At 48.9% G+C, this 14,030-nt stretch overlaps 1 protein-coding gene across 1 annotated transcript; it reads left to right on the top strand.

The window, feature by feature from the left end:
- The first annotated feature begins 518 nt into the window (after positions 1-518).
- sf3a3 (splicing factor 3a, subunit 3) lies at positions 519-9,875 on the top strand. Its single transcript, XM_068747079.1, has 14 exons — positions 519-623; positions 701-773; positions 1,055-1,146; positions 1,232-1,314; positions 1,389-1,527; positions 1,597-1,665; positions 1,758-1,825; positions 2,713-2,820; positions 2,904-2,973; positions 3,064-3,228; positions 7,608-7,718; positions 9,379-9,469; positions 9,554-9,609; positions 9,689-9,875. The coding sequence occupies exons 1-14, from the start codon at positions 519-521 to the stop codon at positions 9,764-9,766; spliced, it is 1,308 nt and encodes a 435-aa protein (XP_068603180.1). The 3' UTR covers positions 9,767-9,875.
- The last annotated feature ends 4,155 nt before the right edge of the window (positions 9,876-14,030 follow it).

The following is a 14,030-nucleotide window of genomic DNA, read 5'->3' as shown; positions in this document are numbered from 1 at the left end:
GTTATTTCCTGTTATTACCTCTTATTTCCTGTTGTTTCCTGTTGTTACCTGTTGTTACCTGTTGTTACCTGTTGTTACCTGTTGTTTCCTGTTGTTACCTGTTATTACCTGTTGTTTCCTGTTGTTTCCTGTTGTTTCCTGTTATTTCCTGTTATTACCTCTTATTTCCTGTTGTTTCCTGTTGTTTCCTGTTGTTACCTGTTGTTACCTGTTGTTACCTGTTGTTACCTGTCGTTACCTGTCGTTACCTGTCGTTACCTGTTGTTACCTGTTGTTACCTGTTGTTACCTGTTGTTTCCTGTTGTTACCGGTTGTTACCTGTTGTTTACCTGTTGTTACCTGTTGTTTCCTGTTGTTACCTGTTATTTCCTGTTATTTCCTGTTATTACCGGTCACCTGTCTGCGGTTCTGCAAGCCACTCGGACTTCTCTTCGTGTTCTTGGCGTTCAAACAAAATGGTGACGCGTTTGAGAGCAGACCGATGACGCCGTCCTCCGCCTCTCTCTCCCCGTGGCAGGATGAGGCGAGATGAACTCGCGGCCATCTCGGGACCCAATGAGTTCGCCGAGTTCTACAACCGGCTGAAGCAGATCAAGGAGTTTCACAGGAAGCACCCGAATGAGGTAGACCCCACGGCGGTACGAGTCCGACCGGCAGCCGCGGGGGGGGCAGCGCTAACGCCTTCGTGTGTCTCCCGTAGATTTCCATTCCCATGTCTGCGGAGTTCGAGGAGCTGATGAAGGCCAGGGACAACCCCAGCGAGGAGGCGCAGAGTAGGTCCAACCGGCTGCTCGTTAGTCAATCGATACATATTTCATCCAATCACATCACAGTTTGGGGCTTTGGTGGCTCGTTTGACTTCCTTCCATAAATCCATTTTCTGGTCGAAGAGACGGCCTCGGTCGTCTCGCCTGCTGGGTACACCCCGGACGTATCGCCACCACGTCACAGACAAGCACGCACGCACGCCTGTGGACAATTTAGACGTCCCCACTTCAGCCCGTCCTCTGCCCCGTCCTCCCTCACTACGTCTGTCTCGTGTCTCTGTCCACAGACCTGGTGGAGTTCACTGACGAGGAAGGGTACGGCCGCTACCTCGACCTCCACGACTGCTTCCTGAAGTACATCAACCTGAAGGGAGCTGAGGTCCGGGTCCGCCCGAGTCTGATTGGTTGATGTCTTCAGACTGACAGAAATGAGTTGATGACCCCCCCCCCCCCCTCCCCCACAGAGACTCGAGTACATCACCTACCTGTCGTCGTTCGACCAGCTCTTTGACATCCCGAAGGACAGGAAGAACGCCGAGTACAAAAAGTACTGTCTGCTGCGTCCTTCGTAGTACCTCTGGGCGTGGTGGTTTACTAATGCCCGGCCGCCCTGTGTAACAGGTATCTGGAGATGCTGCTGGAGTATCTTCAGGATTACACAGACCGGATCAAGCCTCTGTTGGACCAGAACGAGCTCTATGGAAAGGTTCTGATGGACTTTGAGAAGAAGTGGGAGATTGGGACGTTTCCAGGCTGGCCGGTAAGTCCCGGGTCGGGTTCTTCCCACGTGGTGACGCTTGTGTTCTCTAATCGGTTCCTTGAACTGCAGAAAGAGACGAGCAGCGCTTTGACCCACGCTGGAGCGCATCTGGATCTGTCGGCGTTCTCCTCGTGGGAGGTGAAGCATAAAGATCTAAAGATTCCCGGTTCTGTACCGAGGCTGAGACTGAGCCTTCATCTTTCTGCTGCTTTGATCTTCTCTCTCCACAGGAGTTGGCCTCTCTGGGTCTGGACCGGCTGAAGTCAGCTCTCATGGCTTTAGGACTGAAATGTGGAGGGTGAGCGTGTTTGTATTCAGATTAAAGTAACAGGACTTAGTTGACCTGCCTGGAAACTTCTTTTTCTGCGTAGTATTTGATGGATACAATGGGGTAAGTATTTGGTACAACACAGGATTTGTTTTGCCACTTGGAAGGAGTGGAGAGGTCTGTAGTGTTCATCGTAGGTACGCTTCAACTGTGTGGCTCGGCCTCCGAGCACGCCAATGACCCCGAACGCACGGGAAGCAAAGACCGGCACCTTCGGAAGCATTTCCGGGTCCTGGCGTGGCCCATCCAGGCTCCAGACCTCAACCCGATAGAACCTCTGGAGGGATCTGAAACTCTGCGCTAACCTGAAAGAGCTGTATGGAGCAGTGGGGCCCACGGCCCCCGGAGGAGCGGGTCCCCGCGGCCCCCCCGGAGCAGCGGGCCCCCCGGAGCAGCGGGTCCCCGCGGCCCCCCGGAGCAGCGGGTCCCCGCGGCCCCCCGGAGGAGCGGGTCCCCGCGGCCCCCGGAGGAGCGGGTCCCCGCGGCCCCCGGCGGAGCGGGTCCCCGCGGCCCCCCGGAGGAGCGGGTCCCCGCGCCCCCCCGGAGGAGCGGGTCCCCGCGGCCCCCGGAGGAGCGGGTCCCCGCGGCCCCCCCGGAGGAGCGGGTCCCCGCGGCCCCCCCGGAGGAGCGGGTCCCCGCGGCCCCCCCGGAGGAGCGGGTCCCCGCGGCCCCCCGGAGGAGCGGGTCCCCGTGATTCTTGGCTTGATTCTGTCTTTCACAGTTGAAGTGTAGCTGTGATAAATATTACGGACCTGGTGTAGGAACTGTCTCATCTAGTTCCAAACCTTGTTAGATCATTAATGATTGTGAGAAATCAATATTCTCCTGAAACCAGACCTCGTTTTCACGTTGGACAGGACTCTGGAGGAGAGAGCTCAGAGACTCTTCAGCACCAAAGGAAAGTCCCTGGAATCTCTGGACCCCTCGCTGTTCGCCAAGAACCCCAAAGCCAAAGGCCCCAAAAAGTAAGTGGGTGTCAGGAACCTGGTGTGAAACCGACTCCTGATGTTTCCTCATGATTCACGACGGTTCCCGTCCGTCACGGCAGAGACATCGAGCGTAACAAGGAGATCGGCTTCCTGGAGGCTCAGGTGTACGAGTATGTGGAGATCCTCGGGGTAAGTCAATGCGCCGTCGCTCCTCTTCAACCGGCGCCGTTACGGATACGTGACGGAGCTCACAACCGTCCCTTCTGTTGGCGCTCGCAGGAGCAGCGGCAGCTGACGCACGAAAATGTCCAGAGGAAGCAGGCCCGAACTGGGGAGGAGCGCGAGGAGGAGGAGGAAGAGCAGCTCAGTGAGAGCGAGAGTGAAGACGAAGACAACGAGATCATCTACAATCCCAAGAATCTGCCACTGGGCTGGGACGGCAAGGTGAGGGAACTGTCCCGGAGACGGCCGGCACGCCGGTTCAGCAGAGAGGGGGGGGGAGACGGTTTCTTCCTGGGGGGGCGTTTGTGGAATCAGACGCTTAGTCTCAAAACACAAGCTCCAAATACGGGAACAGAAGTATCAGCGTATCGATGGGTTTATAAATCAGTTATAAGAAGAAGCACATTTTCATTTCTATTTTTCAAAGCGAGGCTGAGGAAAAAGTATTCTTGATATTTTAAACCAGGAAAAGTGTTTGAGTCGCAATAAAACACAGCTGTTACACAGCTATTACACAGCTATAACACAGTTATTACACAGCGCTGCACGTAGCGCAGCAGAGTAAGCTCTGGCTCCTTTCTCAGGGCCACCAAATACCAAAAATCGGTCTGTGCCACAGTTTAGTTCTTGTGAGGGAGGGCGGTTCAGAGAACACGACGACGAAGATCATCGTAACGCTGGCTGCATTCCAGTCAGATCGGTTCTCGCGTTTCCAGCCAGCGAACATTAGCATGTTCAAACCGCTATCATAATCAGGATGTGTGTGTGACGAGCTGTCTTCCAAAAGTGCTCGTCCACTGGTTCGCCACAAGGGGATGTGTTGTCCCCGTTGTTGTATATTTTATATACAAACATGTGTCAAAGTAAACATGACGAGGAAAATCATCAAATATGCTGATGACTCAGTCATCGTTAGTCTCCTGGATGGTGATGAGAGCAGCCACGGTCCGGTCGATGTTTTATCACTCCGTTATCGAACGATCGTGATGGTGTTTTATCACTCCTTTATTAATACCCTCGCCGAAGCGGAGGCGAGGGTATTGCAATTGGATGCGTCTGTCTGTTTGTTTGTCTGTCCGAGCGCATAACTCAAAAACTAGTAACCCAATCAACTTGAAATTTTTACGCAAGCAAGGTTCTGTCCGTGGCTCGGTCCTCCCCGAGAATGGCGTTGATCCGGATCTGGATCCAGATTCTAGAATTATTTTTACGTCTGGAATTGTGCCTGTGCTGTAAACTGCCACTTTAAGAGGGAGGGACACGAATGGCATGATGGGAAAAAGAGTCCAGAAGGAGTCTTGTAGTACGTTCCGGAGCAGCAAGCTAGAGCAGGTTTGGCCCCTCTGATCCGGAAGCCCTGTTTACTGTCTCACAAGATCCAATAGTCGATTGGAGGCGGGGTCTGCAGTCTCTGATTGTCTTTCTAGTTGAGTGTTGTGTCCTTTTCTTTGGCCGGGCTACTCTGGAACAGAGAAAGACGCTGGTTGTGATTGTTAAATGGTCAGAAACAGCTCCGTCCCTCCTGCTGAGTCAGCATTAGTCTGCGGTTCCTCATGTATTTCATTCATTCATCTTTTTATTGGGTTTATTCATAATGTTAATCTTGGGTTGTTATTTCTTATCGTGGTTAGCTAACGTTTAATGACATCCTGATTACTGGGGCTGATGAAATGTTCTTTGAGCACTTTTAACGCTTGAATAAGTTTATATGCATGTTTGCTGGTTTGAATGGAAATGGGATGTTTTATGTTTTAAAAAGTCGACCTGCGGCTACAAATAAAGTGACCCTGAGCTTGTGGCTGCTCAGAAGTGGTAGCTACGTCCACTCGGTTAGCCTACGAGCGCTAGGCTAACGCTACATTGCGCTTGTGGAGTGTTTGCTGTGTGGACGACGATTCATGAATGCTGAATGGTGACGAAGAACCGGGACACGGGTTTATTAGCCTGCATCGTAATGTCTCATGAAATCATTCAATACTTAATGTACTCATTTCTCCTTATCAATGGGAATGAATGCATTTTATTTTGGTTCTGAAAAGGTCTCGGTCCCTTTCGGTGGCGCAAAGGCTGGATCAGCTGTACGTAGTGACGTTACGCGGTGCGTCTCCGGTGGAGGAAGTACAGCGAGTACTCCAAGCTGCTCCAAAAAAAATAAAAGTGGCGAAATATGCACTGCTAAATATGCGTTATAATACTTTAATATTTTGTTCAGTACCAGCTACGTATCACCGGTAACTGACTCGACTTCTCCCTGCAGCTCCACGGCGCTTTAACAGTCCAGCGCAGAGCGGAGAATCAGCTGTTCAGCAGCGATAGTTTCTCGTTCCGTAGTTCTGAACTGATCCGGAGACTTTGTGTTTGTTAAAAACGACTAGCGTTGTGTAACATTTATGATTTAGGCCAGAGCAAAGTAAGCTTCCCTCCAGCCGCAACTGCGCACTCAAAAAAAACACGGGAGAGGGCGGGACTTCCCCTCCTACTTTGTCCAATCGACGAGCACCTTTTTCAGCCACGCGACGCTGCTCAGAAAGTTTGTTCCGTGAAGAAATCACAGTGTGAACGCAGACCTTTCAACGAATTATAGATGCAGGAATTTGCTCCCAAAGGAACCGAGTCCTCTTGGCGCAGTGGGAAAGCACCCTGAGTCTGTGTTTTGTGTATTTTGGGTTGGACTGAGTGTGAATTTTGGGTTGGACTGAGTGTGTATTTTGGGTTGGACCGAGCCTGTTTTGTGTATTTTGGGTTGGACTGAGCCTGTTTTGTGTATTTTGGGTTGGACTGAGTGTGTATTTTGTGTGTTTTGGGTTGGACCGAGCCTGTTTTGTGTATTTTGGGTTGGACCGAGCCTGTTTTGTGTATTTTGGGTTGGACCGAGCCTGTTTTGTGTATTTTGGGTTGGACCGAGCCTGTTTTGTGTATTTTGGGTTGGACCGAGTGTGTATTTTGGGTTGGACCGAGCCTGTTTTGTGTATTTTGGGTTGGACCGAGTGTGTATTTTGTGTATTTTGGGTTGGACCGAGCCTGTTTTGTGTATTTTGGGTTGGACCGAGCCTGTATTTTGTGTATTTTGGGCTGGACCAAGTCCGTTTTGTGTATTTTGGGTTGGACCGAGCCTGTTTTGTGTATTTTGGGTTGGACCGAGCCTGTTTTGTGTATTTTGGGTTGGACCGAGTCTGTTTTGTGTATTTTGGGTTGGACCGAGTGTGTATTTTGTGTATTTTGGGTTGGACCGAGCCTGTTTTGTGTATTTTGGGTTGGACCGAGCCTGTTTTGTGTATTTTGGGTTGGACCGAGCCTGTTTTGTGTATTTTGGGTTGGACCGAGTGTGTATTTTGTGTATTTTGGGTTGGACCGAGACTGTATTTTGTGTATTTTGGGCTGGACCGAGTCCGTTTTGTGTATTTTGGGCTGGACCGAGTCCGTTTTGTGTATTTTGGGTTGGACCGAGCCTGTTTTGTGTATTTTGGGTTGGACCGAGCCTGTTTTGTGTATTTTGGGTTGGACCGAGTGTGTATTTTGTGTATTTTGGGTTGGACCGAGCCTGTTTTGTGTATTTTGGGTTGGACCGAGCCTGTATTTTGTGTATTTTGGGCTGGACCGAGTCCGTTTTGTGTATTTTGGGTTGGACCGAGCCTGTATTTTGGGTTGGACCGAGCCTGTTTTGTGTATTTTGGGTTGGACCGAGCCTGTTTTGTGTATTTTGGGTTGGACCGAGTGTGTATTTTGTGTATTTTGGGTTGGACCGAGCCTGTTTTGTGTATTTTGGGTTGGACCGAGCCTGTATTTTGTGTATTTTGGGTTGGACCGAGCCTGTATTTTGTGTATTTTGGGCTGGACCGAGTCCGTTTTGTGTATTTTGGGTTGGACCGAGCCTGTTTTGTGTATTTTGGGTTGGACCGAGCCTGTTTTGTGTATTTTGGGTTGGACCGAGCCTGTTTTGTGTATTTTGGGTTGGACCGAGTCCGTTTTGTGTATTTTGGGTTGGACCGAGCCTGTTTTGTGTATTTTGGGTTGGACCGAGCCTGTTTTGTGTATTTTGGGTTGGACCGAGCCTGTTTTGTGTATTTTGGGTTGGACCGAGTGTGTATTTTGTGTATTTTGGGCTGGACCGAGTCCGTTTTGTGTATTTTGGGTTGGACCGAGCCTGTTTTGTGTATTTTGGGTTGGACCGAGCCTGTTTTGTGTATTTTGGGTTGGACCGAGCCTGTATTTTGTGTATTTTGGGCTGGACCGAGCCTGTATTTTGTGTATTTTGGGTTGGACCGAGCCTGTATTTTGGGTTGGACCGAGCCTGTATTTTGGGTTGGACCGAGCCTGTATTTTGTGTATTTTGGGTTGGACCGAGCCTGTATTTTGTGTATTTTGGGTTGGACCGAGCCTGTATTTTGTGTATTTTGGGTTGGACCGAGCCTGTATTTTGTGTATTTTGGGTTGGACCGAGCCTGTATTTTGTGTATTTTGGGTTGGACCGAGCCTGTTTTGTGTATTTTGGGTTGGACCGAGCCTGTTTTGTGTATTTTGGGTTGGACCGAGCCTGTATTTTGTGTATTTTGGGTTGGACCGAGCCTGTTGACCCATCGCTGCTGCTTTGTTCCCTCCAGCCTATCCCATACTGGCTGTATAAACTCCATGGGTTGAACATCAACTACAACTGTGAGATCTGTGGAAACTTCAACTACAGAGGACCCAAAGCCTTCCAGAGACACTTTGCAGTAAGTGAACGTTTCGTGTAAAGATGGGCAGGGCTTAACACCACTACTACGGAGAGCTAGCTTAATACCGCCACTACGGAGAGCTAGCTTAATACCACTACTACGGAGCGCTAGCTTAATACCGCTACTACGGAGCGCTAGCTTAATACTGCTACTACGGAGAGCTAGCTTAATACCACTACTACGGAGAGCTAGCTTAATACCGCTACTACGGAGAGCTAGCTTAACACCACTACTACGGAGAGCTAGCTTAACACCGCTACTACGGAGAGCTAGCTTAATACCACTACTACGGAGAGCTAGCTTAATACCGCTACTACGGAGCGCTAGCTTAATACTGCTACTACGGAGAGCTAGCTTAACACCGCTACTACGGAGAGCTAGCTTAATACCACTACTACGGAGAGCTAGCTTAACACCGCTACTACGGAGAGCTAGGACGATCTTTTACTCCGTCTGATCGATTCTCTGTTCTCGTATCTGCAACGGATAAATTAACATGAGAATGTGTGCTAGCTTAACTCGGGGAACCGCTACCAGACTGTTGGCACATTAAAGATCAAGATAAAACACTGCTACACATGGAACGCTACCTTAAATTAGCAGTGAAATGTAGTGCTTAATTTGCATATTAACAACTAATTAGCGATCGTTAACGGATCATTACGACCCACCTTCATCACAAATGCAGAACAAACTAGTACGGTGTGAATAAAGGAACATTGATTTCCACAAGGACCCCTCAGCTGCCCAAGGTGCCTGATGTAAAAACACTCAATTCAGCACTGGACAGTTCCTGTACAAAACAGTCACAAGGAAGTCACCACAATATTCAGCACACAATTCAGTTCAGTTTCATTTCTACAACACCAGATCACAACAGGAAGTCATCTCAAGTAGCAGGGAAAGACGGAACCCAACGTGACCCACAAGAGCAAGCACAAAGGAAACACTTTAACAGGCAGAAACCTGGGACAGAACCAAACTCATAGTGGACGGCCATCTGTCTGCCGGGCTGGGAGAGAGAGAGGGAGAGAGAGAGGGAGAGAGAGAGAACTTTGTGGTCTGATAAAAAAGGGTTCAGTATGTGAGAACCAGATCCAGGGTATGATTAAAGCTGTGGGCGGGTTCTTTCACTCTCTGGGAGGAGCCAATTGAGTCCAGTAATGAGAGGAAGGCAGTAGCAAGGCAGTCGTCACTGACATCTACATGAATGTTAAAATCTCCCGCAACAAGAATCTGTTCTGCTTTCAGAACTAAGCTTGTTAAACATTTAGAACATTCTGACATGAAATCAGAGTCTGGGCCTGGAGGGCGGTAAACTATAACAATCAGGACTGGCTGGCTTGATTTCCATGTTGGGAGTGACAGACTAAGAATAAGACTCTCAAAGGAGGCATAGTTTAATTTAGGTTTAGGGTTAATCTGGAGCTCCGAGTTATAGATGGCTCCAACTCCACCTCCTCGGCCGGCGTCTCCAGAAATGTGAGAGTTAACATAACTGGGAGGCGTGGCTTCATTTAAACTGGAATAATCTCCAGGACCAGCCAGGTTTCAGTCAAACAGAGAATATCAACATGCTGATCTGAGATCAGATCATTAAGAACGCCTTTGATGCCAGAGAGAGAATGTTTGATGGTTTCGCTCCACTTCTGTGCAGGAATGGCGGCACGCTCACGGTATGCGCTGCCTCGGGATCCCCAACACGGCTCACTTTGCCAACGTGACGCAGATCGAGGACGCCGTTTCTCGTAAGCGTTTCGAGCCGACCGGAACGTCGACGCGATGGAAGCGTGTCCGAGTCGGTTTCAGCAGTTTCCTGTTTGTGTCTCCAGTGTGGGCGAAGCTGAAGAGCCAGAAGGCGTCGGAGCGTTGGCAGCCGGACACAGAGGCGAGTGGGCGGAGTCAGGACGGCGGGGCTGGTCGTGGACGTGCTCACTGATCAATCCTGCTGTGATTGGATGTTTCAGGAGGAGTACGAGGACTCCAGCGGGAACGTGGTCAACAAGAAGACGTACGAGGATCTGAAGCGGCAGGGCCTCCTGTAGGCGGCGCTATTGATCGCCGTTCACATGAAACGCTTTCCTCCTCCGTGCAGGTTTTTATTTGTCTGTAGTAATGTGCCCCCCCCCCCCCCCCCCATTGGTCATTATAATAAACGGAACCTTTTTCAGAGTGCTGTGAAACGTTGTTTTTAAAATGAATTTACAGCCGAGTGGTTGAGACGGGGGTCAGACTGCATTTACCTGGGGGGCCGCAGGAGGCGGAGTCTGGCCCTGTTGGAGGTCCCCTCCCCTCGGCCACATCGGTGTTGGTCCTTAATCTCATTTTCACGATGACAAATCTTCTGCGTGGATAAGCGGCGCTGATAAACGTGCGTTCTGTTCCAAACGGCGCCGAGCAGCGAGCGGTCGGGTTCAAAGAGTTCAAAGAGTTCAAAGAGTTCATCGTTCAAAAGGGTTTCAAAAGAACAGCAATCAGAAATATAATGCAAGAAAAGGGAGGGGGGGGGCTTAGCCCCCAGGAGATGTACAGGATGTGAGCAAATGTAGCGTACGAGCACAAAACCTCAAACGGCTAACAAGGACTGAGAAATGATACGTTATTATTATTTCAGTCTGTTTTTAATACAGTACAACAAACAGTACTACACAGGGATGCAGTACCACAGTGACGCAGTACCACGGTGACGCAGTACCACAGTGATGCGGTACCACGGTGATGCAGTACTACACAGGGATGCAGCACCACAGTGATGCAGTACCACGGTGATGCAGTACTACAGTGATGCAGTACTACACAGTGATGCAGTACCACGGTGATGCAGTACTACACAGGGATGCAGCACCACAGTGATGCAGTACCACGGTGATGCAGTACTACAGTGATGCAGTACTACAGTGATGCAGTACCACGGTGATGCAGTACCACAGTGACGCAGTACCCCGGTGACGCAGTACCCCGGTGATGCAGTACTACAGTGATGCAGTACTACACAGTGATGCAGGCCCGGTCTGTCGGCCTCAAAGCGGGCAAAGAAATGATTTCATTGCTCTGCCAGCGAGGCGTCCCCGTTCGGTCTCCTGGTTGCTGTTCTTGTCGGGGGTTGTGGGTTGAATTCCCTGCCACGTCCTCCTCGGGTTGTTCCCAGTGAAGCGCTCCTCAATCCTCCGTTTGGAGCCCCCCCTCGATGCCTCTCCTCAGGGCCTTGTTGCCAGACCTGAAGGCGGTGTTCCGGAGTCTGAGGAGTGATAGAAGTAGAAGTACAGTTAAGGGGATTGATTGATTGATTGATTTTCCTTGTATAACTACACACGTTTTTATTTCATCTCTGTTTTAATGTGCGTCTCGGGGTGTTTGTGGTTCGGAGCTTTTTGTCCCTCCTGGCTCCCCGTCCGACCCGCTTGGTGCTTGAGGAGGATCGGTGGGCGAGAGCGGTCCAGATGTGCTGATGAACATTTGTTTGGTATAAATCCAGTCGACGACGGAACCGTCCGCGTGGACCTCCATCATTCGTTACACAACCCAACGCAGGGCCGGCGAGACTTCACCGGTCACCCGGGGGTTCTGGTTGGGGAGACCCGGACCCGGACCCGTTTACTGACTGACCGCGTCTACACAGTTCAGGGTCTGTATATTCCTGCAGGTTGTCGCTGCCGAAACGTCCCAGTGAAGATGTGTGCGTTTATGACAAGCTAAGTGTGTACCTGTAGTGTGTGTAGCTGTAGTGTGTGTGTGTACCTGTAGTGTGTGTGTGTAGCTGTAGTGTTTGTACCTGTAGGGTGTGTAGCTGTAGTGTGTGTGTGTACCTGTAGCGTGTGTACCTGTAGCGTGTGTACCTGTAGAGTGTGTACTTGTAGTGTTTCTAGCGCTTTAACAACACGTTTCATATCAGCCTTCTAGCCGTCTACCAGCACTAAGCTAACTCTAGCTAACTCTCCTTCCTTTGTAGTCAGTGTGTACGTGCGTTAGTTGAGTATTGTGATGAGTGTATATAAGTACATCTGAGTGTTATTGTTATTTATTTCTGTTTATTTCACACACACGCACGCAGCGGGCCGAGGGCTATGCTAACGTCAGCATCGGGCGGGATGTAAACAGCCACCACGACGACCACCGTTAGCTCCCTTTGTAGATCAAAGGGCCTGCTCCGTATCCGAGCAGCAGGGGTTAACGGAGAGATTCATGATCGGAGTTCAGTAAATAATGACAGCTTGCGTGTTTATTTAGTTAAACTCATATTCTGGCGGCATTAATTGAATATGTCGGCATTTTGTGCGCATGCTCGGTTGTGAGTTTTCCAACCTCGACCGACTTGGTTTTCCTGTTAACCGGGGGTCACCAACCACTCTAGACCGGGGGTCACCAACCACTCTAGACCAGGGGTCACCAACCACTCTAGACCAGGGGTCACCAACCTTTCTGAAGCCGAGGGCTACGTTCTGGGCACCGATTCATGTAAAGAGCTACCAGTTTGATACACACTTCTGAAATAAAACATTTGCTCAATGTACCATTAATCATTAATGATATTCATCTATGTAAATACACTGATCATGTTTAATGATTACTCACACTAATTATTAACGTTTTAACAAGGTCGGGGACAGATTTGACTTGTTCAGAAGTCGTTTGTTTTATACAAACTCTTGAGAAACCATGGCTCGGGGGCACCGCGTTGGTGACCCCCCCCCCCCGCTCTAGTGTAAATCCTTATTGAAGAAAAGCGTACCTTAAAGAAAGAGAGCTGCATCAGCTGCACTGGGCTGGGCCATCCGATGCTATGTTAATGTGCGCGCACAAATATGACAGTTTATTTTGTCTGCTGTGCGTGTTTTTGTGTACAAACTCCATACGAGTATAACCGGATGGTTATTTATGTCTCTGTCTCTGTCTCTCTCTCGCTCGCTGTCTGTCCCTTCCCCTCTCTCTCTTTCTGGCTGGTGTGGGGTCCTTGTTGTGTCCCTGTCTTTAGGCTGGGGTGTGTGTGTGAGCCCCCCTCCCAGGTAGCCGCTGCTGGCTAGCTTTGTGTGCTGGCTGCAGCCGGGTCATTCCTGGCTATTGGTGACTTTTCCGTCCAGAGGAAATAACTCTTATCTTACTTAAAATAAATCACATGTTTATAATGAAAGGCTTGTATTATAGATCGATAGGAAGGGGAAGGGGAGGGTTGCACTCTCTGAGTGCCTTGTGGGTGGAGAGGGAAAGAAAAGGTGTAAAAGGGGAAGTATTGATTATAATATGTTAGTAATTCTTCCTACAATGAGAAAACATAACCGATGATCATGATGAAGATCAAAGGTCAGAATCAAAAACAGAGAATTCCGTTAGATCAAAAGAAGAGAATAGAAGAGAAGGGGAGGGTTGCACTCTGAGTGTCTTGTGGGTGGGAAGGGGAGTGAAAAGGGGGGAGGGGAAGGATTAATTATAACATATTAGTAGTTCTAGTGATACATAACTAGGCGTGTAAATGGCCATTTATCTAGTAGAGGAATAGATTTATCTACTGAACACTATTTCTTATGGGAAATATAGTTTCGGTTTTCGAACAAATCAGTTTTTGAACAGTATTATGGATCAAAATATGTTCGAGAACAAAGGTTCCACTGTATTTGCTATTTTACAGCTCCCATACAAATAACAACAGAAGAGGGACCAAGCTGACCATCAAAATAACTTTAATTAGTGCTACTATGGGGAAGACAAAGAACAATTCGGTTATTTTTATGGATGTCACGATCAGGGTTTTTTGACCCCGAGTCCGAGTCATTTGATTTTGAACCGATACCGAGTCCTGATCCGATACTCCTTTAATGCATGAAATAATAATAATAATAATAAGTCCAGTGAAAAACAGATCCAGGATGTCCCTTATTTTTTATTTTAACCATCTTATTTCAACATTAAACTCTTAAACAGAACACTTCTGTGGCGCCGCTGGAACATGCAAGCCATAAATAAAATACTATTTCACTTTGGACTTGGACTAGTGCAGCAGGAAATTCCGATCTATTCCGATCGAGTCCGCAAGCTCGTGATTTCCGATCACGAGATCAGGACGGGACATACCGAGTTATTTTCTGAAAAAATTGGCTTCTAGAAAAAAGCAAATAGCGGACAAGTTCAATGAAAATATCATCAATGTAGGCAAAAACGTGGCCCATGAACAGACACAGAAACATCAATAATATCTATATCAACCCACACGCAACGTTTATCAGAGAAACTGATGACAAAATAATTAGTATTGGACACAAATCCAAAAACATTTCTGGGGACTGCATCATGAAACCATTAACTCATATCTGTAAC

This window comes from Brachionichthys hirsutus, chromosome 13 (assembly GCF_040956055.1).
Source record: "Brachionichthys hirsutus isolate HB-005 chromosome 13, CSIRO-AGI_Bhir_v1, whole genome shotgun sequence".
Taxonomy (NCBI): domain Eukaryota; kingdom Metazoa; phylum Chordata; class Actinopteri; order Lophiiformes; family Brachionichthyidae; genus Brachionichthys; species Brachionichthys hirsutus.
The sequence above is the reverse complement of the archived record's forward strand: the minus strand, read 5'-3'. Positions and strand labels throughout refer to the sequence as shown.

Bases quoted from the DNA above. Each gene is read 5' to 3' on its own strand.
- sf3a3 (XM_068747079.1), top strand. From the start codon at position 519: ATGAGGCGAGATGAACTCGCGGCCATCTCGGGACCCAATGAGTTCGCC. The intron at 2,821-2,903 runs GTAAGTGGGTGT...CCGTCACGGCAG, and splicing joins AAAGCCAAAGGCCCCAAAAA to AGACATCGAGCGTAACAAGG. The intron at 9,610-9,688 runs GCGAGTGGGCGG...TGGATGTTTCAG, and splicing joins GTTGGCAGCCGGACACAGAG to GAGGAGTACGAGGACTCCAG.